Source organism: Capra hircus, chromosome 16, assembly GCF_001704415.2.
Source record: "Capra hircus breed San Clemente chromosome 16, ASM170441v1, whole genome shotgun sequence".
NCBI lineage: Eukaryota > Metazoa > Chordata > Mammalia > Artiodactyla > Bovidae > Capra > Capra hircus.
The window spans coordinates 59,948,543-59,975,457 of record NC_030823.1 but is presented as its reverse complement, the minus strand read 5'-3'; the positions used below and the strand labels follow the sequence as shown (position 1 = coordinate 59,975,457).

General features: G+C 55.8%; 1 protein-coding gene across 1 annotated transcript in view; it reads right to left on the bottom strand.

Annotated features, from left to right (window-relative positions):
* The window catches only part of QSOX1 (quiescin sulfhydryl oxidase 1), a 40,011-nt gene continuing 14,214 nt past the window's right edge, over positions 1,119 to 26,915 (bottom strand). The window contains exons 3-13 of the mRNA XM_013970374.2: positions 24,289 to 24,334; positions 23,653 to 23,755; positions 21,253 to 21,343; positions 18,499 to 18,644; positions 16,664 to 16,798; positions 14,549 to 14,678; positions 9,800 to 9,922; positions 8,877 to 9,024; positions 5,135 to 5,314; positions 2,629 to 2,852; positions 1,119 to 1,793 (exon numbers count right to left, since the gene is read on the bottom strand). Coding sequence (XP_013825828.2) covers positions 1,785 to 1,793; positions 2,629 to 2,852; positions 5,135 to 5,314; positions 8,877 to 9,024; positions 9,800 to 9,922; positions 14,549 to 14,678; positions 16,664 to 16,798; positions 18,499 to 18,644; positions 21,253 to 21,343; positions 23,653 to 23,755; positions 24,289 to 24,334 — 1,335 coding nt within the window. The 3' untranslated portion in view covers positions 1,119 to 1,784. The remainder of the gene's footprint in view (positions 1,794 to 2,628; positions 2,853 to 5,134; positions 5,315 to 8,876; positions 9,025 to 9,799; positions 9,923 to 14,548; positions 14,679 to 16,663; positions 16,799 to 18,498; positions 18,645 to 21,252; positions 21,344 to 23,652; positions 23,756 to 24,288; positions 24,335 to 26,915) is intronic.

Genomic DNA, 26,915 nt, shown 5'->3' with positions numbered 1-26,915 from the left:
CATGTCAGGTACCAGGTGGTGGAGGTACAGGCATACTCAAGTGGTCTTGGCCCGGCAGGGCCTGGGGGGCCTCTTTCACCCTTTTGTGGGCCTATCAGCCTCTCAACCAGGGCCTGGTGGGGCAGGGGAAGATGAGCAGAGATGGCCTGGGCGGATGGAGCAGGCCGGTGGATGACTAGAGCAGGGACACAGAGAGGGAACTCTAGGGAAGAAGAGGCCCACAGAGAGGCTCCAAGCCGCTATCCACTCGCGCGGTCAGGCAGCTAAAGAGGTGAACCAGGGCTATCAAAGCAGGGAAGTGGGGGGTCAACCCCTCCCCACCTGGCTGCCCTAGCAGAGGAGCAGGCCTGGCAACCCACCTGCTCCATCCATCCGGTGCCGAGGCCATCTGAGCAGAGGAAGATGTCAAAGAGAAAACCCCAAATCGGATTGAGGCTCCTGCTCCCCCTTAATGAGGTTCATTATCAGTGGCTCTGATCCTTGTAAAACCCAGCAGGCCGGATTAGGGGCAGCCTCTCTAATCTGGCTGACTCCTCCCTGCTGAGCAGCCAGTCCAGGCCGGCTCTCACAAACAAGTCCTCTCTCCTTCCTCCAGGGACAGCAGAGACATAGGCCACCTGGCTGAGGAGGGTCAGGCAGGTGTTAGCCAAGGTTCCTAGAGCAGGACTGAGAGCATCCAGCCAGGGGCTCCCTAGGAGAGTGGGGAGGAGGTGGTATTGAGGGGCTCCAGGCACAGAGAGCTCTGTGGGCAGTGGGGCATGGCCCGTCCAGGAGTGAGGGGCTGTGACAAGACCCCTTGATCCCCCATGAAGTGACTGGATCCCAGATGAGGCTGGGTTTTGCATATTCTCTCCAGACCTGGATGGGCTTCCCTGGGTGGCCCAGCGGTAAAGAATATGTCTGCCAAGGCAGGAAACACGGGTTCGGTCCCTGGGGTTGGGAAGATACCTTGGAGGAGGAAATGGGAACCCACTCCAGTATTCTTGCCTGGGAAATCCCACAGACAGAGGAGACTGATGGGCTACAGTTCATGGGGTCACAAGAGCTGGACACGACTGAGCGAGTCAACAGCAGTCCAGACCTGGATGCTAGTAGCAAGTTAAAGAACACACCGGTGCTTGCCTTAACAAAATAATTTATTCCACAGCCCCCGCTAACAGTGGAGGGGAGTGGGAATCGAGCCTGCGGTCGCTTCAGCTCCCGCCCCTCAGTCATAGATTAGCATCTATTTTGGAGACTAAAATCAAAAGACAGAAGACCCAGATCGGAGAGATGGGTTGAGCCCGACGCGGGAAGCACATTCAGAGCAAAGGCTTCACTGGCCCTCTCACAGCTAAGGCACTAGAGACCCAGATAGCCCTCCGTAAACCCCACACCCCAGCCCAGTACCGTCACACATCGGCTCCAGCCTGTGTTCCTCCTGCACCCGAGGTTTGGCAAGGGAGCCAGCCAGAGGCACTCCTCCCAAAGACCTCACCTGGGAGAACAACAGGATTTCCAGAAGCTTCCAAAGCCAAACCCCACCCGGGGGCCGGGGGGGAGGGTCTGAGGGGCTGGAGGACGGGCAAGCACAGAGGGCCACAGGCAGTCCTTCCTTCTCTGGCGCAAAGGGCTCTTTGCAGCAGGACGGACGGAGTCCTGGGAAGCAGGGAGGGGGTCCACTCCAGTCCCGGGGCCCCTCCTCTGGAGAGGGGAAACCTTGGACACTGCAGCCTCATTGGCCCCAGTTTAGGGCCAACACCAAGCGGGAAACACTGAAGCTTCGGGGAGAATGAGGCAGGACTTCAAATAAGCTGAAAAAGAGGAATTTGGCGCTGAGAGGCCGGGGACGGAGCCTCCCGACCCCACTGCCCAAGGCTGCCCTTGCCTGTGCTGGCAGATGAACCCAGGCCCTCTGCATGTCTCCCTGTCTATGGACCATCCCTTTCCAGAAGCCCCAGGGAGGTTTCACCTCAGCCATTGGTTTTGCTGGGTGTCCCTGGACAAGGAACAAGGGAAGGGAGGCAGAGAGGGCTGGAAGAGCCCATGGACGGCAGCTTCCTATTCTGCCCCTCTCCCGGGTTGGACAGTTCAGGCAGCGGGGAGGCTGGTATAGCCCTTCAGAGCCCTTATCCTGGCCCGGAAGTAGGTGTACACGGCCAGCAGGCCCATGAAGGACAGGGAGTAGAGCCCCACGCAGAGGCTAATGTCCAGGTGGGAGAAGTTCCCGCCCAGCATCTGCAGCCACTGGGCCTGGCCCTGCCCGGCCCCAGCCTCGGGCTCCCCATCAGGGATGCCCGCCAACTGCTGGGAGCTGCGGCCCACTCGGCCCAGCTCTGAAGGGCCTCTGGGGAGGTTCCTCCCGGCCAGGAACTCGGCCAACAGCACGGCTCCTGTGTCTCTCCTGCTCAGGCGCTGCTCCCCCTCTGGCTGCTCCAGCTTATCCCTCTGAAGCTCCACTGCGTGCTCAGGAGTGCCCGGGTCTGGCTCATCTGTGGCCGCACCGAGGCCAGCCTGCATCTTGGGGTGACTTGCCCCAAGTCCTGCCACTGGGATGGAGGCTCCAGGGGCCTTTATCCCTGAGCCCACTGGGATCTCAGCCTTCTCAGGGGCCAGGGTAACATTTCCAGCTGCCAGCTCCAGCTCCACCTGTTTTGGGATGACTGCCATCCTCTCTGCACCCCTCCGGGGGCCTGGCCCAGCTGAAGGAAGGTCTAGGACGGTGTTGCTTGGGGAGAAGTGGGTCTTCAAGAAGTTGAGGATGTTGTCCAGGTCCCAAACAGGCGCACCCCGGAGTTCATTGTGGCAGGCAGAACAGAGCTCACGGGGCGGCCACTGCACCTTGGGGAACTGGGGGTCCTCGCTGGGGGCGCCTGGGGAGAGAAGCACACACACAGGCTGCCTGTGACACGCTGGACACCCAGAAACCCAGATCTCACCCTTCCATTCACGATGCCAGCTCCCTCATCCGCACAAAGCGGGCACCGCTGCCCCGGGAAAGGATATGCATGCGAGAGGGCAGATAACAGACCCAGCACAGGGCCTGGCCCACAGCGGCGCCAACAGTGTGCCTGTCTGGACAAGGAGGTTCCTCCCCACCCCCACCACGCCAGTTTCTCCTCCAGCCACTTCCCTGTGTTAACCCACTGTCTCTGGCACCTTCGCTGCTGGTTTGTACCCACGGGCCAGACAAGGGAAAGGGCGAGAAGACGCAGAATGATCTGTCTGGCAGCCTTTGGTAGGTCCATTAGCATTAATCCTCTTTGCATATTTCTGAAAGTTCCCAAATTTTACAGGAGTAAAGATACATTCTTTTTGTAATGTTTTTAAAGCAAGAGTTCAAGGCACATGGTAGTTTCGAGGCTTCTCCTGCACCCCCTGCAGCCCTCTGGGGTAGGTAGCAGGTAGTGGAACGCTGGGCTTCCCTGGTAGCTCAGCTGGTAAAGAATCCGTCTGCAATGCAGGAGAGCCCGGTTCGATTCCTAGGTCAGGAAGATCCCCTGGAGAAGGGACAGGCTACCTACTCCAGTATTCTTGGGCTTCCCTAGTGGCTCAGATGGTAAAGAATCTGCCTGCAATGCAGGAGACCTGCGTTTGATCCTGGGTCAAACCCAGGTTGGGAAGACCCCCTGAAGGAGGGCATGGCAACCCACTCCAGTATTCATGCCTGGAAAATCCCCATGGACAGAGAAGCCTGGCGGACTACAGTCCATGGGGTTGCAAAGAGTCAGACACGACTGGGCAACTCAACAGAGCACAGTGAAATTTCCTCCTCAGGTGGGTCCCAAGGGCTGGGCGCCTGGATGGGGGAAAGGACACTCAGGAGAGAGACAGGAAGTTGCCCTTCCTGCCAGGCTGCTCGTGCCCCAGGTGGGGCCAGCTCTGTGAGCAGAGCCCCAGGCTGAGCCCCAGAGGGCCTGCCACCGGCCCCTTGCCCAGGGTCACCTGGGGAATGGCAATCAGCCCATCTTTCTTGGAGGAGGCACCTCTCCTAAAAGGTTTAATAGGGGGAAAAAAAGTGGTTGGACAGAATGAAGCAGCAGCAGCAAGTGATGTAAAAATCAGAATGGTTATGTTTGGGGAGGGAGCAACATGGAGATTCCAAGGGTTCAGTGAGAAGTGATAGCGAGCAGACCTTGCAAAGTGAGCACTCCATTCGCACCTGCTCATTACTGTTACTGGCTGATCTGAAAGGGCAGTCCTAGAGAGAGTAAGGGCACTGACTTCCTGGCCCTCCAGCAGCAGCTGGGCCCCAGGAAAGCCCGGGAGCCTGCAGGTCACATGAGGCTGGAGGCTCAGATGAGCTTTTGGTGGCAGGGGCGGGGCAGGGGCAGGGAGAGAAGGGGTGGGAGGAGAGATGGCACGTGTCTTCTTTAGAAGTCCCCCAGGAGGCCCCAGGAGATTCAGACAAGGGCAGCCGCCTGCACGCCACCTGCTCCGCTGGCTCCTTTAACCTCGGCCTGCCCTAGGCCTTCTCCCCCGCCTCCCACCCCTGGGAGGTCTGTCCCAGCCAATCGCACTTCCTCTCTCCCAGCAGAGCAGCCCAGGCTTCCATCCACAGATGGCTGCTGGTCACCCCTGGAGTTTAATGCTTTTGTCTGTGGGACCCATCAGACTCCTTAACACGGGGGAATAGGAAACACTGTAAACAAGGGAAACGCAGAAGACAAGGCCTCCTCCTGTGAGAATCGGTCCTTGGCTTCCAGGATGGTTTTTCTTCTCAAGCATGTTTTATCATTAGACCCCTCCCAGGGGGGTGGAAAAACCCAGCTCTTTTCTCTTTATTGGTTTGAGAATGGTGTCAATAGCCAGAAAGCAGAACAGGGAAGCCAGGAAAAGGGACCCCAGCGGGCCAGAGGGAGTGGCCATGGTGCTGGGCAGAGAGAAAGCAACGGCACTGGAGGCCCAGGATCTCAGAGGCTGAAACCTCAGTCTCCTCATCTGGAAAATAGGTCTAGTGATGCTGGCGTACATCAGCAGGGCTGGGAGAGCCCGTGAAGGGGCTCCGGGTGTTAAGTAGCACCGTGACATATGGAGTGTCACCTAGGGGGGCAGTCAGGGTCCCGTCTCCTGCCTCTGGTGCAAGACTCCCAAGTTGTCCCACCTCACCTTCCCTCTGCAGGTGACTCCAGCCTTGGAGGTGGCCCTTCCTTACCTGCAAGGCGAGCATTGACCTTGTTGTGGCTGGACCAGAACCAAAGGACGGCGCTGTTCAGACTCCCCACCCGGTGCATGGAGCGAGAGGCCATCTGCTCAAAGTGGCCAGCGCACTCTCGGCAGCCGAAGAAGAAGCGGACGTAGCCCCGGATGGCTTGGAGGACCTCCTGGGCCTTGGCTACAGGGAAGAGGAGACGTCAGTCACTGGGGGCCCTGCAGGTTGCTTGGCCCTGCCTACCCTACTAGCAGCCCCATCACAGGCCCACCATGGCCTCCTCTGCATAGGGCACACACACTGGGCCCAGCTGATGCGGGGACTGGTCTCTTTGCCTACTTCACCTTCCAGGGGTGGTCACGGCTCTGACTCCATCTCTCCCCCAGACTCTCAAAGCTCAGTCTCCCTTGTCTGCCTCTTATTCAGGCCCTCATCACTTTCTGACACTTAGGATAAGTCCAAACTCATCATCAGGACACTCAGGCTCCTAGAGATGTGGCAGAGTTAGGCAGGGGCTGGAGCGCCCACCACCCGACCTGTGGGTCCCTACCCTGCCCCTCCTGCTTCAGGCTTCCTGTCGTGACCTGCTCTCCATTGCCTCAGGCTCTACACACCCAGAGCGCATCCTGATCGGGCTCTGCACATCCCCTAATTTGTCTCCATCTTGCTCAGCCCCCTCATGCCCTCCCCCTGGGCTCTCTGGACTGGCAGCATCACAGGCTCTGAGCCTCTTCTTGCTCCGACATGGGCTCCTCCCTAAAGATACCACTGCCCCTAGACCTGCCCTTCTTGAACCCCTTTGTCTTCCACACTCCACACACCTCAGGGCTGGAGGTGGTGGAAGGACCCTCCCTGCTGCTGGCTGCATCCAGACTCTGTCTCCTTCCTGCAGTGAACCCTCAGCCCTTTAAAAGCCTGTCTCCCAGTCCCACCCCTCCACCCACTGGGACTGCAGCACCCTGCTCTCTGTCCTGCTCATCACCACTCCCCGGACCCTTGGTTTTAGCAACTTCAGTGTCCACACCAAGCTGTGCCTTGCCTCTCACCTCCTCAGTCCTCTCAGCTCCTGCGTCCACCCCCATCGCTCCTTTCGCCTGCCCTCATGCTCTATACCTCACCCCTCTCGCCTTCTCCAAGATTTCACTCTTGTCCATATTTTCATTTGCTATGGCATCATCCATTTCCTCCTTGTATGGGCTCCTTCCGACAGGAAAAAATAACTACAATAAAGAAATTTCTCTCCGACCGGGGTCATACCCCAATCACTCCCCCAGTACCTCCAACTTCTCCCCAGCTCTTCCACTAAACCCCTGAAACGGCTCTTGCCAGCGAGGTCCTCCCTTTGTACGACCTCCTCCAGCACAGCACCATCCACTCAGCCAGGTCCTCTCTCTCGAAACTCTTTATGTTGGGGGCCTTCTTGAAATTGCAACGGCGGCTCTTTCCTAGTCTCCTTTGCTGGCCCCCGCTCTCCACCGAGCAGAGGTCTGGAAGCTGAATGCCCCAGAACTCGGGCCTATTTGCACTCTTCTCTGCCCACCCGCTAATGCATTCATCCAGTCCCCAGGTCTTAACTGCCATCTACATGCTGCCGACCACAAGGTGTGTGTCTCTGTCATGGACCTCGCCCCGGAACTGTGGGCGTGACTGTCTGCATCTCCATTCAGAGATTCCACAGATGCACACGGTTCTGCGTGCCCTCTCCCCATCTACTACCATCCCTGAGCCTTCCCACTTCTTGGCTCATAGAACCATCGTCCACCAGACGTTCAGGCCCAAGTCCAGGGTCCAACCAAAGTCCTTCATCCTGCACATTCTTTATCCACCTCATTGAGTCATATCAGCTCTGCCTTTAAAACATACCCAAATCTGCCCTTCTTACACATGCTCATCTAACAACTCCAGCGCGAGCTGCCACCGCCTCTCCTGGACAAGTTCTACCACGTCCTAATTGGCTGCCCTGCTTCCACCCTGTCCTGCTCTAAAGTCCTCCACCCAGTCCTCTCTCTAAAGCATCGATCATGCGCATCCCTCCCCTGCCAATGGTCTCCAGTAGATTCTCATAACGCAGGGACTGAAATCCAATTCCCTCCCTCCCCAGGACCTCCAATCGCCCACCTCTTCTCCTGCAGCCCCCTCCTGGCCCCCTCTGGGGCTGCAAACACGCCTGACTTGTTTCCTGCTCTTTCCAGTCCTTGACCTGTGTTACGGACTGAACTGTGTCCTCTAAAGTTTTTATGCTGTAGTCCTAAAGCCAGTCCTTCAGAATGTGACTGTGTTTGGACACAGCATCTTTAAAAAGGTGATTAGGTGAGAATGAGGTCACTGGGGTGCATCCTACTGCAATATGACTGGTGTCCTTGTAACAAGGGGACATTTGGACACAGCCAGGAACACCCACAGGGAGGACCATGTGACGACCCAGGGAGACGATGGCCATCAACAAAACCAAGGAGAGGCCTCCGTGGAGCCCACCCTGCCAATGCCTTCATCATGGACTTCCAGCTTCCAGAACGTGAGCAGACACGTTTCTGTTGTTTAAGGCCCAGTGTGTAGCAGCTCGTTGTGGCAGGCTGAGCAGATTCAGGCAGCCCAGGGGGGCTCCTGTCCCAGACATCCCACCACTGCTTCCCTCTCACCAAGCAGGTCTCAGCACTGGGCCCCTCCTCAGAGGAGCCTCCCCCAGCCAGCCAGCCTGTCTGAACACGCAACCCCTCCTCAGCCCCTCACCCCACCACGGGCTCTGTCTTCCTCACAGACTCACCATCACACCTGAAGTGATCTACCTGTGTGTCTACTGTCTGTCTCCTGCCACTGGAATATTGTCCCCTCGAGGCAGGGATGTCTTGCTGCAAGCGCTGCTATACCTGACCCCTAGCACGGGGCCTGGCTCTTCAGAGACACTCTGCAAATTGTGGCTGACAGGCCGGCTGGCTGTCCGCACGCCTGGCCGCTCCTCCAGTTCCCTCTGTCCCCACACAGGCCATCTCCTCCATCCGGGACTCCGGTCCGTCTTCCCCCTCACTGACCTCCTCCTGCCCTTCCCAACGTCGTGGAGCACTCCCTCGCTTCCCCACCCCTGCGCATCCTCCTCTCCCTGTTGCCCCTGGGGCCTGGCACATGGCCCGTCAGCCCTGTGCCCACCTGCCTCACAGTCCACTGGGGGCAGGCATGTCTCTCCCACCTTTGCGTGCTCCAGGCTGGGCCAGGGCCTGCGTGAGCCTGGTCCTTCAGTGAACAGGAGCTGAACTGGGTGCCCACCCATTCAGCCATTTCATGTGGCTGAGGGGCAGGGTGAGTGATGGAGAGCAGTTGTTTTGGGTACAAAACAGGGCAAAGGGGGCAAGGTTTCCCCAGCTTCCCCTAGAAAATGATTTTTTCAGGGGAAAATACAGTAAAGTTGTTCAGAGTCCATGGTATTAGCTGCATAAATTGTGAAGAAGACAGAGATTTTTTTCTTTATGGGAGTATAAAAAACAGGACTAGTTCATAAAGCAAGCTTGTGGCTTTGAGAAAACCAGGAAGCAGCCTCACACCCCTGAGTTTGTGAGGCACCACCCTGGGGGCCATGAGCAGGATGGAGTGGCTGGACAGAGCGGCCTCCAGGCCCTCCTGCTCTGGGTCCACACTGATCACGTGTCCCTGGCTGCAAACGCAGACTCCCCTAAGTTCAGGCCTGCAGGGGCGCCAGCAGAGGACGGGATGGGGTGGGCTGAGGCACCGGGGTGCCCGGGCCTCCACTCACCTCTTTCCTGAGAATGGTCTACACCTTCCTGAGCTGCCTGCACGGTCAGGAAGTGGAACAGGATCCACAGGGAGCAGGGAAAGCCCCGGAAATGCGGCTCACTCCCCTGGCAGCCCACCCAGTTCACCTTCTCCGCGATCACAGTGCCCTAGGGGACACACAGGAGGGTGAGTGCACGTGCGGAGAAAACAGGAACTGCGTGGGGAGAGCAGCTTGCAGGAGACTCCAGGTCTGCGTGCAGCCCTGACACAAACGGTCCCTTTCTCAGTCTGTCACCTCGAGGTGGGCGTTTCCCTTCCACTGGTGACATCCATCAAACAAGCAGGAGGGCTGAGACTGTGACTCAGACCAAGTCACGTCCCTCCCCTAGCCTCAACCTCCCCCCCTGCAGAATGAGCGGTTCATTCCCAAGGGTCCTGCAGGCATGCCACCCCCCACCACACGTCTGTGAGGCTCTGCACCTCTGCTGGCTGACGTGCCCACCTGTGCAAACAGCAGTGATACCAGGAGCCCAGAAAGCGCCCCTGGAGAGAAGCTGCGCTGAGGAGCCTGGCAGGCAACAGAGGGCTGTGGTTAAAAAGCTCTCCCATCAGGGGCGTCTCATAACCAGCTCTAAAGTCCAGCTTAACTGCTTACTGGCTGTGTGGCCTTAGACACACACAGAGTTACTTGACCTCTGCTTCTTCATCTGCCCAGCGGGAATAGTATCTGCCTTCCACTAACGTTGTGAGGATTAAGTGAGGTCTGGAGAGATAGAGCTCAACAGATGGCGGTTCACTCATGACCAACACAAGGACTCAACCAAGATCACGGCCTCCTTCCTAAATGCGGATTGGTGAGGAGGTCAGAAGGGACAAGGTGGACCCCTTCTGCTCCCATAGATATGGAACATGGAGGAGAGCTTCTTTGCCTCCCAGACTCACCTCCTTCCTGCTGTCCAGCGCATTTTTAAAGAAACCGTAGGGAATTTTCTTTCTCTGCTGCTTCTTGAGCCAGTCGTTCATGGAGTGCAGGAAGTTCTGGACTAAGGGCCGGCCACGGAAGTACTATGGAAGCGATAAGTGGAGAGTGAGAAGCAATTCCCCAGGAGTTCCCCTGGAGAGGGCAGTGGGGGTGGGCGGAAGGGGGCTGAGGTATGTTCTGGAATGTTCCAAAAGCACCAGGAAAACATCCTAAGGCCCAAATGTGAGAAGAAAAAAAAACACCCAAATGTGGGCTCCTCACTCACTACCTTTGCCCTGGGACACCTGGGAAGGTGAGGCGGAGGGCTGGGCAGAGGCGCTCAGTGGGGCTGGGCCCTCAAGGCCACCCCCACTCCAGGCTGCAGGCTGGGGCTCTGAGCCCTGACTACACGCCCACTGTGGGGGGAGGCCGAGCACCTGTGTCACTGCCCAGGGCGGCTGGGACCCCTGGGCCAGACAGGCCTCTGTTCAGGTAATCTTCTGATAGAGCAGCTGATCAGCGAACTGACCAGCTGGGCTGGGCTGGCAAATGGCCTTTCATTTGTATTCCACGGGCTGCCAGTGGCGACCAGGAGATCCAAATCTTGATGGGAACTCCCCGTAGTCTCTGAGGAGCAGGAAAAGCTACTCTGAAGATAAGTCAACTCAAATCTGATTAGTATCAGCACTTTAAAACCACAAGGACTCCAGGGAGGAGGATGGCTGTGTTGTATGTGTGTGTGTGCACGCATGAGTACACGCACGAGCATGCCCGGGGTGGGGGAAGGAGAGAGGGGGCTGCAGCAGCAGAGCAGGTCAGAAAAATCATCAAGAAGGTCAGGAGGACAATATAGAGAAACTTGGGGGACAAGAGCACAGAGAAACATTTGTAAGAAGAAGGAAGCTGAAGACAGGAATGATCCCTAAACAGAAAAACCTGCCAAGGGATCCAGTCCTCTGAGGGAGTCATGGCATGTTCTTATCAAACCTCCAGGCAGGACACTGTCCCCCAGCGGGAGAAATGGCCAGAAAGAATCCTGTGCTTTGACACGCTGTCTCTTGGTCAGCTCACACTGGCCTCTGGGTTCTCAACACAAATTTACAGCTTCAAGTCAGCATTTCCTCACTGACCTTCACCCGCTGTCCTGATTAGGAAAGAGGACGCCCTCTAAGGCCACGGTGTCAGGAGGGAGGATGAATTAAGGGGCTCTGGACCGCAGGGAGTCACCCTGTGCTGGGAGCAGGGAAACTCTGGTGACCACATGCCACCTAGCGGCCAGTTCTGCCAGCCGCTTCCATGAGGGAGCAGGGAGATCCCTGCTGCGCTGCAGGGCCAACCCACAGCCGACAGGTCCCCAAGGCTGCGCAGGCGGAGGGAGCTCTATGCCCCCCAGGCTTTCTTCGGTGCCCCAGGCACGCAGTGGGCAAGGGTGACGGTTAGCTCACACACTCATGTGATGCAACGACGCTAGAACCCACCAGTGGAGTTTTGTTCTGAGAAATACAGATAAGCTACAACACAAAGGAGCACTCTTCAGAGTCTGACACCTTGTCAGAGGCCAAGGAATGGCCTCTGTGTGTGTGTATGCGTGTGCTCAGTCATGTCCGACTCTTTGTGACCCCATAGACTGTAGCCCACCAGGTTCCTCTGTCCATGGAATTTTCTAGGCAAGAGTACTGGTAGTGGGTGGCCATTTCCTACTCCAAGGGAATCTTCCCAATGCAGAGACCTGAGTCTCTAGCACCACCTGGGAACCCCCTCAAGGAATGGTTCAGTTCAGTCCAGTCACTCAGTCATGTCCAACTCTTAGCGACCCCATGGACCACAGCACGCCAGGCATCCCTGTCCATCACTCCCGGGGTCTACTCAAACTCATCTCCATTGAGTTGGTGATGCCATCCAACCATCTCTTCCTCTGTCACCCCCTTCTCCTCCTGCCGTCAATCTTTCCCAGCATCAGGGTCTTTTCAAATGAGTAGCTGCTCCTATTACTGCTACTCAGGAAGAAGCAACTACACAACAAGGGTAGGGCCAGAAGTCTCGACAGTCTCAGGGGCTGTGCTGCTCGGCTCAAACAGAGGCCTCCAAGCCCGTGCCCTCTGGCCCACGGCTCCTACCTCGAGTCTGCCTCTGCCCCAGGGCCAGCCCTCTCCCCTCTGAGGGGCGTGTGTTCCAGCAGGGAGGACTTCACCCCAAACTCAGTTCCAGCACTGCTGAGGGCAGAAGCTCGGTGGGCAGCACTGAAGCCTCTGCCTAGTCAGGACTTTCCTGGGTCGAGTTCTTTTCCCTCACACGGGGGTGGGGGGCGCAAACCAAAAGCAGCTCTGAGTCCAGCTGAGAGACGCAAGCAGCACTCAGTTGACAGCCCCCCTGGGAGGAGTCCTTCAGAGAGGACTGGCCTGTGGGGTGAGGGGGTCCCTCCCAGCTTCCTGGCTGCCCCTCCTCATGTGTTGAGCAGGAAGATACAGAACTACTCCAGGATTCCTCCCCTCTCCTGATTCTCTGGGCCAGCCACCCCGGGCCTCAGCCACGTGAGGACCAAGCGGCTCACAGGGCTGGTGGGGAAAGGCTCTATTATCAGATGGGGCTGAAGAACAGGGGCCTGGTCTGCATGGGACAACTGAGAGGGGCCGAAGGCTGTCTCAGCTGAGATTGGAACAGCATGGTGGTGAGCACTCACCACCTCCCAGGGTCCTCGGTGTAACCACACCTGCCCATCACCAAGCCAAGTGGACCAGGAGGCCAGGACTGGTGAGGCGGGACAAGGGGCTAGGCAGGCAGCAGTTCCCAAGGGAGAGGTACAGACTACCCCCAGAGGGAGCCCCAGCTGCCCCAGATCTGCGCCAGGAGGGGCTCAGACCTGCCCCCCAGGGCGAGGGCGGCTGAGTCAGCAATCAGCCTCTGAAGGGGATGGAGCCCGCATCTGACTCAGCATCCTGGGCAGCCAGAGCCTTGGGATTTAAGTAGGGCAGTGCTGGCAGGGGGCCTGGAGCCACAGAGAAGGATGCAGGGAGGGAGGAGGCAGCAGGTGCAGAGAGAGGAGGCAGCCGGCATCTCATCTTCAGAGACGAGGAAGGAGCATGGCAGAGGAAGGGCCCCGCTCTAAACCTGGAGAGGGTGTGTGTGTGTGTGTGTGTGTGTGTGTGTGTGTGTGTGTGTGTGTGTGTGTGTGTGTGTGTGTGTGTGTAGCATGGCAGAGGAAGGGCCCCGCTCTAAACCTGGAGAGGGTGTGTGTGTGTGTTCTAAACCTGGAGAGGGTGTGTGTGTGTGTGTGTGTGTGTGTGTGTAGCATGGCAGAGGAAGGGCCCCGCTCTAAACCTGGAGAGGGTGTGTGTGTGTGTTCTAAACCTGGAGAGGGTGTGTGTGTGTGTGTGTGTGTGTGTGTGTAGCATGGCAGAGGAAGGGCCCCGCTCTAAACCTGGAGAGGGTGTGTGTGTGTGTTCTAAACCTGGAGAGGGGGTGTGTGTGTGTGTGTGTGTGTGTGTGTAGCATGGCAGAGGAAGGGCCCCGCTCTAAACCTGGAGAGGGTGTGTGTGTGTGTTCTAAACCTGGAGAGGGGGTGTGTGTGTGTGTGTGTGTGTGTGTGTAGCATGGCAGAGAAAGGGCCCAGCTCTAAACCTGGAGAGGGTGGGTGTGTGTCTGCGGGTGTGGGTGTGTGGGTATGTCTGAAGGTGTGTATGTGTGTGTTAGTCACCCAGTCGTATCCAACTCTTTGCAACCCCATGGACTGTAGTCCACCAGGCTCTTCTGTCCATGGGATTTCTCCAGGCAAGAATACTGAGTGGGTTTCCATTTCCTCCTCCAGGGGATCCTCCCAACCCAGGAGTCAAACCCGGGTCTCTAGCATTGGCAGGCAGATTCTTTACCAATCTGAGCCATCAGGGAAGCCAGCTTAGATTAGCTGTGCTGTGCTCTGCTTAGTTGCTCAGTCATGTCCAATTCTTTGCGACCTTGTGGACTATAACCTGCCAGGCTCCTCTGTCCATGGGATTCTCCAGGCAAGAATACTGGAGTGGGTTGTCATTTCCTCCTCCAGGGGACTGAACCTGGAACCTCAGTTCAAACCCTGGCCATGACACCTCCTCCCGGGAAGCCTAAGGCAGGTCATTTGGGTAACCTGCACCTCCCAAGTGGGGTAGTACTCACCACCTGAAGCGAGACTGAGAGGATTAAATCCCTGACACACATCAGGTCCTCCGTAAGTAGGAGCTGCACGTACATGGCTACTAACGTGGAGGAGCCACGCTGGCAGGAAACTACAGAGGAGTGAGGAAGGCGTGGCTAAAGCCAGGGAGCTCCCTCCAACTCTGAGTCTGAGAGGGGAAAGAAGAGACTCAGAGAAGCCCTCATGCCTTCACTGTGGGGTCCACAGCTTCTCCTTTCCCAGTGATCACGACAGGGAGTGAGAGGCCACAGTCCAGGCTCGGCCTGAGGCGGAGGACTCAGGCAGGCAGATGTGTGCAAATGGGAATATCCCCCGCGCATCTGGTGCCATGTCCCACCTACCTCCCTGCACAGGGGAAGGAGGTTGTCCTGGGGGGCTGGAGGGCGCGTGACTGGGGCCACAGGGCAGCAGCCCACGGTGGACTGTGATGGCTGGTGGGTCCAAAGATCTGAACCCAACCACGAGCTCCAGAGGAAGGGGCCGGGCTGATTCCTCCAGGCAGGCACAGCACCAGCCTGGGTCCCGTGTGGAGCTGCCGAATGAGGGGCCCCAGGGCCCCACTCACCTGGGCCAGCACTGCCATGAACTTTTTCAGGGCCACCAGGCGCTGCCCCTCCAGGACGGAGAACTTGCCCACTTCTATCCGGAGGATGTAGTGCAGCGCTGATTCCAGGTCAGCCGTGTAGATCTTGGAGCTGAGGACACAGAGGGAGCCAGGGAGAGAAAGGGGTGACAACCGTGGGGCAGGGGCGGAGGAGGAGCACCCAGGGCCAGAGGGAGGGAAGAGGAGGCACTCCCGATGGTCACAGAGTCCCACATGCTTGCGTTTGGCTCTGCCAAGTAACTAGCTGCGTGACCCTGAGTGGATTACTTAACGTCTCTGAGCCTCAACTCCTCATCTGTGAGGTGGGGATAGTAACAACGTGCTCACAGGTAGGTTGCCGAGAGGATTAAACAAAAGCACAAACATAAAACCCTCGGCAGCTCCTGGCATAGAGTGGGGTCTTCCCTCTGCAGGTCCACAGCCCCACCTCCCCTAGCACTCACAAAAGATCACAAGGAGAACGTTGAGCTTCATGCTCTGATCTGAACAAAGACTCCGAGGGACAGGTGAGCAGGCCCCCGGGGCACCCACACAACAAGGCTCTGGGGAAGCCAGGCCCTCCGAAAGGCCGTGGGTTTGGCTGCCTGCCGAGAATGGGGTTTTGGAAATGGGGAAGTGGGGCTTCCAGTTATTTTGATTGCTGCTCTTGCAGCTGCCAGACCGTGGGCAACAGGCAGGGATCCATCTTACACCTCTTGGGCTGACCCCAGCCCTGGGAGAAGGGTTGCAGGCTCCACGCTGGCTGCTCCACCCCATGCCCATCACTGCTCTCATGGGATCTGAGCCCAGGGCCCCGAAGGACGGGCTGCTTCTTTACCTTCTCCTCCTGACCCCTGGGTTCTGGTCTCGTTCTGTGGTGGGCTAGCCCTGGGAGCTTGGGCAACTCAGCCCACCTCTCTGGCCACAGTGATCTCACAGGTAAAATGAACTTCTGCCCTACCTGCCTCCGGAGGTGGTGGGGAGTCAGCAAGGTCAGCTGACGGGTGGGCACTGTGGCCACCTGCGCTTTACCCTCCTGCCCAAGTCCCCTCTCTCTGCTCCCTTTCTGTGTCCTGGAGTCTCGGTTTCCTTCTCCGTGCCTGAGTTCTGCGTCAAGGAGTGGCCCCCGATTAAAGGGGCTAATGGACAGAAGTACCAGCAGAGCCCAGCACATATGGCTAGAAGTGCCAGCCATCACAGCAATCTGAATGATCAGAAGAATTACAATTTGAATAATTACAACGATCACTCTCACTTTCTCGTTCCTTCTCACTTGATTTACTAAAAACCTCTCCATTAGCACTTTCCATCCTTAGAGTCCCTCATGCTGGGATGCAAAATCCTTCCTTGAATCTGATGACCCCACTCCGTGTTCTCTTGTGCAGCGCCCTGCTGGAGACCACCCTCTGGACTCAGCTCTGAGCTTCCTGCTCAGCCATTTCCATGTGGTACACTCCTGGGGGCCAGAGCAAGAATCCACGGCCCTGTCTTCCTGCCCAAGGCAGAAATTCTACTCCCAAGGCGGGGCTGAAGAGGCTGAGAGGGAAGAACAGTTTCCTCGTGCTTACAGCTGTGCACAAAGATACTGACTATCCTGAAGAAAAGTAGTGAGCTTCTTGACCCCAGAGACATTCAATTGAGGTCAGGTGCCTTCCTAGAAGGGATGCTGTGAAGGGACTGTAATCTCTGGGCAGGAACCATATCTGCCCTGCACAATTGGTATTCCTGGTGTCTAGCACATAGCAGGTACTCAAAAATCTGTGTTGGAGAAATAATTGCTTGGGTGGGAAGTTGTTTTGGAGGCTGCAGATCATCCTCCCAAGCTGATTCTACTTGGTCTTGAATACAGTTAAGCTTAAGGAATGAGGGCATCAGAAAGGATGCATTCCATCATGAAGAACGCAGTCATCAGATGCTGCTGCCCCAACAGGAAGACTCTCCAGTGCGTGGCCAGCAGCCCAGGTTCCCCTAAGGCCAAGGCCAGCCCTCCAGAGTCAGGCTTTCGGCAAGGAACAGCGTGTGGAAGGAAGGGGTGGGCCAGGGAGGCTGTGATCAGAGGAGAGGGTGGGGAAGGGAAGGGATGAGGCGAGGCCTTACCGATCTGCAACCTTCCACACGGTGGGAGCTACGGCGCTGGTGGTGGCTGGCGCAGCTGTGGTCTGGACAGCCCCCCTGGTGGTCCCGGAAAACTTCCGCAGGTATGTGGTATAGAAAGATCTGGATTCTGTAAGCCTGTGAGGGAAGGGAATCACTGGGGAGAGGCAGTGAGCTCGGAGGAGTGAAACCCCAGAGCTAACTCATGACAAGAGAGAAGGCCGATGGCTCCCCTGATGAAAATGTTTATCAAGAAATAGTAGAACTTGGTTTGATCTTATTCTCAGTGAGGTCAAAAGCAAGGCATCCCCGCCTCACGTTAACCTTTCTATTCACTGGCCATGCTGCGCCTAGTTTGCTTAACACAAGTCTGAAATCAAAATCCCACCTGGGAAAGAGGCTGGGCCTGTGAATTCCTCAACCTGCCCCAGAGAGGTGGAGTCAGGGGAGGGGACAGGGCACTTTCGGGAGCAGGTGGGTCTTCTGGGGAGAGTGCTACTTCTGGCCGCAGACTGGGACGGTGGGCCTGATGATCCTCCCCAGAGACCAAAGATACAAAGTGCCGTGTGTGGCCTCAAGGAAGTGCACAAGCTGGCTCCAAGGTACCAGAGGCGACATCACGCCCCAAGGAAGTGCACAAGCTGGCTCCAAGGTACCAGAGGTGACATCACGCCCCAAGGAAGTCAACGGAAGTTTGATACCTGACTTTGAAAAAAAATCACAGCCACAATCCCCCAAACCATTAAAATTCTCAAGTCTCTTCCAATCCTTTTGATTTCCCTGTCTCTTCTCATAAAGAGGAGTCCTCAGGGGCAGGCGACGCCTCCTAGTCGGGACCACTGGAGGGAAGGACGTGACGCCCAGCAGTGTGATGGGACACCCCGGGGGAGCCGGCATCAACAAACATTGCTTTCCACTCCACTGTCCCAGCCCGATGTTGATCAGTGAGCAGATGGCTCGGAAGCAGCATCGTCACAAACCATTTTCCCCTTCACCAACTCCAAGAGCAGAAACAATGCCTCTGCTCCCACTAGGACTGGCACGTCCTGCCTCCTCCCCGGCCGCGCTCCTGATGAGCCCTGGCCCTGTGCTGCTGGGTGGCTGGGAGTACCAGGGGCCACAATGCCTGGCCCCGGAGCGGGATGGCACAATGGCCCCGAAAAGCGGCTCACTGGATGCCTCGGGCCGGCCTCAATCTCCCTGGCCCTCAGGCCCCTGCCTGCGGGGCCGAGCGGACATCAATCATCTGCCCAGGGAGGGCACCAAGGCACCATCTGGCACCATTTAATGGGTCATTCAGCAGCGGGAGCCTGACAGAGGGGCTGCGGCTGGCCTGATTGTTTTCTCTTGGCATTTTGGAACTGGCTATTGTCTGGCTCCTAATGAACTTTTCTGCAATTAGAAAACCAAAGGGAGGGAGGGTCAGGCATAGCTGAGTGCTTGCCAGGCCTGCAGCCTGCCAAGGAGTCTGTCTGTGAAGAGAGGAGGGTGGGCAATAGGGCCAGGGCTGCAGTGGGGTTGGTGCAGAAGCACTGGCGCTGGCTGGGTGCTGAGTGTGCCAGGGACCTGGGCCTGGACTGCTGAGCGGGGGGGTGGGGGGCGGCGGAGGTATGTGTGCAGCGTCCTGGGCCCTGACTTCAGGCTGTAGACTCCCCGACCCTGCCATAGGCAGGTATCTGCTCCTCCCGCAGAGGGTGCTCCCTGCTTGCCCAGGGACTCCTCAGGAGACCGGCAAGACAAAGAACTCATCAGCCCCTGTGAAAGGCTGGCGGCCTCTCCAGGCAAGAAGAAAGGAGAAACACAGGGACGGACGGGGGAGGGGGTGGAGAGACACTCACGCAGGCACCCTGGAGAAGGAGCCGTTCCGAGACAGCAGGTAGCAAGACGGGAAGTTGGTGACACCAAACTTGTTCACCACGTCACGCTCCGTGTTCAGGACCCTGCGCACCGCTATGCCCTGGTGCTGCGACAGGTCCAGCGTCACCTGCAGAGACAGGGGGACACTGGGGCAGGGTGGCCACTGGGCACGCACCTGGGTGACAGCTGTGCTCCAGCCAGACTCTCAGCCTTTCCAAGCGGAGGCTTTCGTCATGAGTGACAGCCACCAACCACATCCAACCCACAACAAGGCGTGCAAACGCTGCCTCCTTGGAACCGTGCAGGCCACACGTCTCAAATCTTTGAGGACAGGCCCAATTTAATGTCACTTTCTTTCCAATGAATTGCAAAAGGCATAATAACATGTGGTTTCATTTTTATATTTGTAAGACTTCTATCTATGTCCCGAATCAGAAAAGAACTTAGACACAATGATTTTATTTTTAGAAAGAGTTCAGGAGAAGAACTCGTCTGCCAACGCAGAAGATGCAAGAGATGCAGGTTCGATCCCTGGGTTGGGAAGATCTCCTGGAGGAGGAAATGGCAACCCACTCCAGTATTCATGCATGGAGAATCGCATGGGTAGGGAAGCCTACGGTCCATAGGGTCACAAAGAGTTGGACACAACTGAATTGACTTAGCACTACCATTAAGAAGGAGAAATATAATATTAGGTAGTATTTATTGAGTATGTATTATGTTTTATATACAGATTGCTTCATTTAATCTTCAAAAATAACATTCACTACGAAATAGGAACAATTACTAGGAGACTAAGCCAGGTAGCACAGAATACCATGGCTGTTTGGGTTTAAATCCTGGCCCAATCAGACTAAATCTCTCCCAGACTTCATTTCCTTACTTGCAAAATTGTAATAATACCCTCCTCCAAGGGCTGTCTAGAAGACTGAATAGATTAATTTTACAAGAATGCTTCTAATAATGACTAAAAATAGTATGTACCGAAGTATCTGTTTAAAAACTCAAACTCCTGTTGTACAGGAGAGGTAAAAGCTAAAGCTCAGCAGTGAAATCATGTGATCAGATCACACAGCTAACAAGTGCCTGAGCTGGGCTATAAATCCCAAGTGAATCTGCCTCCAGAGCCAGGGCTCTTGGCCAGCGTGTCCTCCTGCCTCTCAAACCACCCATCCCTGAGCGTCTCTGCATGAACATGGGTCCCCTGCCCCTGGTTATTAGAGGGATGGAGGGAGTACAGTGGGGAGAGCTATTCCAATGAACATTCATCAATCATCTCTACAGGCATGACCCCAGGTGTGGAAGGGGACCCCAGAAGGGCCAGACATCCTTCAGCAAAGCTCCCTGCTCCTCTCACCTCCATGCTTCCAGTCTCAAGGCTGAGAGGTCTGGAGAAAGCTCAGAGTGTTCTACTGTGCTTGGTGAGTTTCAGGAGGAGAACCACCCAGAAGCAACAGTGGTGTTTAATTTCATCCCCTCTCTCCTTATCTCCTAGCACTGCCTTGGAACATCTCCCGGACACTGGCCTGTCCCACCTCAGGACCTGGAAGAAGCCCAGGGGCCTGAGAAGTTCATGATGCAGCCACAGGACGGCGGGCTGTACACAGCAGGCTGGGATGGATCTTTATGAAGTGCATACTCTTTGCCAAGTTACTCATCCGGGTTCTTCCCCTATGCTGTCTCACCTGCTGTTCCCAACCACTCGCTGACCAAAGGTAATTATCACACTTCAAAGACAGGGAAATGAGATCAGAAAAGTTGACTAACATGATCACAGCCATATCACATAAGTCAGGGGTCCCCACCCTCCAGGCTGCAGACTGGTGCCTCCTGTCAGATCAGCAGTAGCATTAGATTAGAAATAAAATACACAATAAATGAAATGTGTTTGAATCATCCTGAAACTATCCCCTCCCTTCAGCTCGTGGAAAAACTGTTCTCCACAAAACCAGTCCCTGGTACCAAAAAGGTTTAGGACCACTGATCCACTGGTTGGAGAGGAGATTCCAACCAGCCTGATTTTGTTATCTGCTTCACCTGGGAAGGGACCCCATATCCTCAAGAGGGACTAGATGCTCTCTGAGGTTCCCCTCCCCCAATTTGTTACTCTACTTCTTTGGGGGTGGGGTAGCATAGGAACAACACAAGCTTTGGAGGCAGACAGACCTGGTTTGAAGTCCTGCTATACCAACTTACTGGCCGTGTGATTTTCAGCCTGTTATTTGACCATCTTTGTTAATTAGAAAAATTAGCAACTATGTGTGTCAGCAATCTAGCAATGCTTAATAAACAGCAGATATTATCATTTTCATTTTCCATGCATATGTGTGTACTCAGTCGTGTCCAGCTCCTTGCGATCCATGGACTGTGGCCCTCCAGGCTGCTCAGTTCATAGGATTTCTCAGGCAAAAATACTGGAGTGGGTTGCCACTTTCTCCCCCAGGGGATCTTCTGGACCCAGGGATCGAACTCTAGTCTCCTGAATCTCCAACATTGGCAGGCGGATCCTTTACCACTGAGCCATCTGGGAAGCCCTCAGTTTCCAAGAGGAAGATAAAGCAGACAAAAAGGCTTTAAACGGAAAGGTCCAGCTCCTACACTTCCCCGCTTCCTCCAGCAGGGGGAAGGCCAGTGCTGGGCTAAGAAGCGCACAGGCTCAGCCCTGCTCTTGAACTCACTGGGCTCTCTCTCCCAATGTCTATTCAGAAGACGCAGGAAGCCTGCAGGCAGCTCACCTCTCTACCCAGGTAGGAGCCTTCCTTTTCAAAGATCAGGGCCAGGTACTCTTCATCGTTTCTTGAAAAGAATCCAGTAATCTCCTCCAGCCTGCAAGAGACACCGCTGGCAGTCACTCTTTCTGTGGTGAGAATACAGCGAAGCTGCTGGTGGCAGCCGTCTTGGCAGACACAGTACCATGGGGACAGCCACACATCTGCTGTTTCCACACGAGGCTTCGCGAAGTCTCCATGCCAGCCTCCCAGCAGAAGTAAACCAAACACTGATTCTCAAAAGACGCTCTCTCTGTTACCTCAACCTAAACTAATGTCTGGTTCATTTCACCAAGCTATTTGGGTTGTTTTTTTCAGAGTCAGGAGTGAGTATGGGCAGTCTAGGGAGGAGACCTGGGGAGGCGAGCTTTGAGACCAGTTATTTCTATGCTCTGGCCTAGGGTACGGCCCAGACTTAGAACTGCAGTTTTTATTGGTCCCCTAAGAGACTGCTGTTTGTTAGCTATCAGACACAAGTCTTAGTCTGTGCCAAGTCACTACCAACTGGGAGACTTGCTTTTTCCTCTCCTGTAGCAGGCATAAAAGAGGAATTAAAAAATCAGAAAGTCCTGGGTGCAGGAGATCTTAGAACCCATCTAATCTTAAGATTTTTAACCTCCTCATTTTAAAACAAGAAAACTAGGGTCCCAGGACAAAGGTGGAAATTAATAAGTCAAATTTTATCATTCCCCCCAAAATCAAAGAATTAAGATATAAATTGTTTTAAAAATGCAGAGTTTCCACAGAAAACAATTACACAATACAAAAATGACCTGTGTCCTCATTTCAATAAAAAAGCAGAAACTCATCAGACACGTAACAGGACACGATGGCCTCTACTTTCATCCTCAAACTGATGATCTGTTTCCCTTCTCTGGATCCAACGACACAACAGTTGGTTACCTCCAAACTGAAGGTGCAACTTGGGGCCAACGGATTCCAGCCCAGTGACGATAAAAATGACACGCCAGAGAGGTGGGGGCCAGAGTGACCCCAGTGGATGGATACTGACAGCCGCTGAAGGTGGTAGCAGGTGTCCCCCAGGCTGGCAGAAGAGCAGGCCCTGCAGGCTGCTGTCCACACAGCCTGCCCCCTCCCCATTCATTCCCTCTCACACTTCTGGAGGAGGCAGCCCACCTGCCATCACACGTCTCTGCCTCCTCCCTAAAGCTCTTTAGAAGGATCACTTTGAGAGAGGCTGGCAGGTTTACCCAGCTGACTGCTCTTGAGATCCCTCTGGGCCGAAAGGCACCATGAAGGAAGTATGGGTATGAGAAAGACAGACATAGAGACATGGTCATTGAGAAACAACAGAAGTGAGGAGCAGGGTACAGGCTGGCTTGGGTATTTCCTGCAGAGATGGGGCCTGCTTATGGAACCCCCAAACCGCACCAAGACTAGATATTCAGTCCAGGGTCTCTGGGAGGATGAAGAATTGGGAAAGAGGATAAAAGAAGCATTGTGACTTGGATTCAACAGCCACTGACACTTGGAAACACAACCTCTCAGCAGGGCCTCAGCTTTCGAGACATCAGCGCACACACTTAGGGGGCCCTAAGCTCAGTGTCTGCCTCCCGAGGCCCTCTCAGCCTCTGGAACCTTCACTGTGTCCCGCAGCTGGGCACCTCCAGCAGTCCGGGCTGGTACTTGCATCTGTTCCTTCTTGGCCCCTCAGGTGGGCTGTCTCCTATCTGGAGTTCTCATCCAAAAGGGCAGGACCTCGTGTTTTCAATCTCTCTGTCTCCCTCATGGAGGAGTTAAGGCCAGACACTGTGCACCCTGCTATCCTGATTTCCTAGAACAGAGGCAATCCTGGGAGGCTGCCTGAAACCCAGCCACCGGGTGCTCTGCAGCACGGGGGTGGGGTGGTGGGATGGGGGGTGGGGGTGCACAGTCAGCTCCCCCTCCCCCAGGCACAGCCACGGCTCAGGAAAGGAGCACTTTCATCTGACAGGGCTTTGCGCCTCTCAGTTCCCCATCCCATTCCCTTTTTCCTCCCCACGCCCACCTTCTCAGGGACCCTCCCTGTGTCAGACTGAGTGACATCCTGTGTCATTCCTCAAAGGTTCCTGAGCACAGGTTGTGAGAAGCAGAGCAGGTATGACCCAGAGAACCCTGGCCCATCCTTCCCTTCCCAGCTGGTGGAGTGGGCCCTCTCACCCGGCTCAGCCCCAGGAAGTCAGGGCTTCTCCAACAATGGGAAGCCCTCTGTCAGCTGCTCACAGCGGCTCCAGGCTCCAGCCCACTCCACAGGAGTCCACAGCATGGGCAACAGGAAGACCCAAGCCGCTGCCCGGCCCTGCTGTCCCCTCCGCCCTCTCACTGCCAGGCCTGCCATCCTGCCACCCCGCCCCCGGCCCTAGCTACCTGGCAGGCTCCAGCGGGGGACAGGCCGGGGGCCACGTGTCACTGTGGGACTCCAGGGCATCGATGAGCCTCTCCCGAAGCGTCTGCACATCAGCTCCGGCCACTGTAAATGACGATGGGAGAGGGGAGTGAGGAAGGGGGCGGGGGATGAGGAGAAGGGTGCAGATCCCAGCTTCCCTCACAGAAGAAAGGGCCCAGTGCACGAGCTAGTTCTGAGCAAGACAAAGCATCTGTCAGTCCTCCTCCACGTGAGGCAGGTGGGGGTCGCCCCCCGGCCCTAAGCACGGCAGAGGGACCCATCCCTCAGGGCAGGAGGGAGCTCCCCAAGAGCCCTCCGCACACTGTCTGGCTGCCCCTCTGGGTGCCCATCCCACTTCGACACAAGGGCTATTCTGGGAACACCTGACCCCACTTCCCGGGAAGGGCTTCTTCAGCCTCATTTTCCCAGAGGAATCTTCCAGGCTGGCTGGCGAGGACACGTTCAGGAGGACACCCCTCTGGCTTTCCCTGGGGCCCTTCTCCCCCTGCAGACCTTGCTGGCCTCTCTCTCCCCCCGCAGTAGAAGCCCGGGTGAAGGAGGGAGGGAGAGGAAGACGCAGACAGCGCCAACGGGACCCCGGGAGCCGGGACACCCACCTGAGAGCGTGGTTCCTGAGCCGGTCTTGGAGAAGGCCTTAAAGAACTGGAAGCAAACACACAGGCAGGAGTCAGTGGAGCTCCGGGTACCACCGCCACAGCAGCTGGGCCGTGGAGGCCCAGCTGGTAACTCAACGGGGCGACTATGGGGAAACGACTTAACTTTTGTGAGCCTCAGTTTCTTGGTCTGTAAAATGAGAGGAGGAGGTGTCTGCTCTTGGAGAGGACCCGGGTTCCTCTCTCCAGTGTCCTGCGCCCGAGCCCTGCCCCCACGGCCCTGGCGCCCCCGGGGAAGCTGCGGCTCAGACACTTGACTGGAGGTGGCCTGTTTCTACAAAGCCGGGGGACCCAGCATGTAGGACTAGAAAAGAGCTCCTCTGTGACTACACGGGCTGACCTCACCTGGACCCTGGACCTGGACCCTTTTATCCTCTCTCTACTTACAGCATTAATATAAACTTCTATTCTGGGTGAAAACCATTCACTGGCACATGCCACTTGTATTCCTAATAGTGTTCTTTGTAGATACTGAATATACTTTGAATTGGGAAAATTATATGCCATCATTACACTTGTAAAAACGAGCACACTTTTCCAGGCTTATGACAGGAGATCAAGTAGAGAGGGCATGTTATAGGCTGATTTTGTTTCTCAGAAACAAAATAAAAGACCCACCTACTGGGGGTTTGGTTTGCTCACAAATTATATCCCAGAGGTTGGCCTCTACAGCTGCAGTTACTCAGAGTGATGCGGTCCTTGCACAGGCAGGACAGACTTCAACTTGCTTCCATAGGCATGAAAACATGACTGCTGCCATGACGCCTTAAGCCATGTGGCTTTCCCATGGCGATAGTTGCTACCGTCCATTACTGAAGAGTAGTTGCTACCGTCCATTACTGAAGAGTAGTGTGTGACTCTTCTTCAACCATCAGGTCTCCAAGATCTGAGCAGGGGCCTTATGAAAAGGGGGCATGACCTCCGTCAATCGGGAGCCCCCAGACCCAAGCTGAGCCTTCTGAAGGCCGCAGCCATAGGCAGTGGGAAGTCAGATAGGGGCCTGAGTGAGGGGTATGCAGGAACTCCAAGAGCTCCCCTCACACAGCCGTCCCTTCTGTCCCAGCCACCTTCCAGAACAATGTCACCACCGGAGTACTATTTCCCGCACCTCACACTCTAGAGGAACTTTTTCCTATCGATCATTCTCTCTTTCACTTTTCCCCTAGTCTATCAGCTCCTTGCCTAAGCCTACAAATAGACTCAAATCTATTCCTTTTTAAAGGTTAAGAAAAAGAGAAGGGATGAAGGATGGGAATAGAGGCTTCTCCAGTTGTGGCATGTCCCATTTTCTTGCACTGCCAAATTTCTCAAAACAGTGTGCTCTGCCTTCCCAGGAAGCCAGCCATGGCTCGGGCCCCCACGACTCAGCTGAGGGCTCCAGGCAAGCTCGACTGGCCTCTTTGGCCGTCCAGTGACCTTCCAGCCCTTCCTACTCTCTCCGCAGTATCTGACGCTACCACCGCCTGCTTCTCCTCCCCTCAGCCAGGGTGTTTTGGGCCACATCTTCCCGACACTCTCCTCTTCCACCTCATGTCGTCACCCTCCCTTGGTTTGCCTGACACCACCCAGGCCTTCGTGGTCATCTTCATGGCCTTCCCCTTGCCCTCGTCTCAGCCTCGTCCTGGGCTCCTCCCCTGTGCCTATGGCCCTTGCCATCTCCTGCCCCAGTTTCTCCTCCCACCACACATCAGATCGTTTCTGTTTAAAAACCCCAGGGAGCCACTGTCACAAACAGGGGGCTCAATCTCTGCTTTTGAATGAATGAGTGAATAAACAGGTGAACGGAGAGACAAACCCATTATTTGTTTCCCTGGCTGATGTCATCTACTTTGTCCAAACACTTTGGCCTGAACTCTGTCTCAGAGCCTCACCTGTCTTAACTTCTCTTTCTTCCAGAAGTCACGGCACCTGTCCCTCAATACACACACACTCTTGGAGACTGAGTCACCCCTCCCCCAACCTGTTTCTCCGCCCAGGTTCCTTATCTCACCCAGCTCCTCCTGCCACCCAGCCCAGGACCTCCCTCTCCCCCAAGGCCTGTGTTCCGTGAACCTGACCTTTGTGATACTTCTGCAGTCCTCGAGACCAGATGCCTTGTTTAAAGTAGGGCCTACAACCTACTTCAGGGACCACTACAACTGTCTCTACCTGTACCCCCGACTCATGCCCTAGAAACAGTAATGTGCTCCATCTTTTCACTCTCCAGCCATCACCCTCACTGCCACTTTGCATGGATTTCTAAAGGGCAATTCTGGTCTGATCATGTCACTCCTCCTAAAAGCCCTTCCATCACGCCCTACTGCCAAGGAATAAAGTCCGAACTTACAGCATTCGAGGCCTTCCAGGATCTGCCCCCACCCACGCTTACCTCCCACTGCCCCCCATTTCTTACACTTCAGCTATGATGAACTTGAACCTGAACTTTCCACCCCGCCGCCTCCCAACTGGGAGGGCAGGATGACAGCTTCTTCACCTCTGCAAGCTCCACAGTGCCTGGCACAGTGTCACGGACATGGAAACACTCAAAGGACATTTGTTCAGTTGAATAGAGAATCTCTGCCCTTTGATCA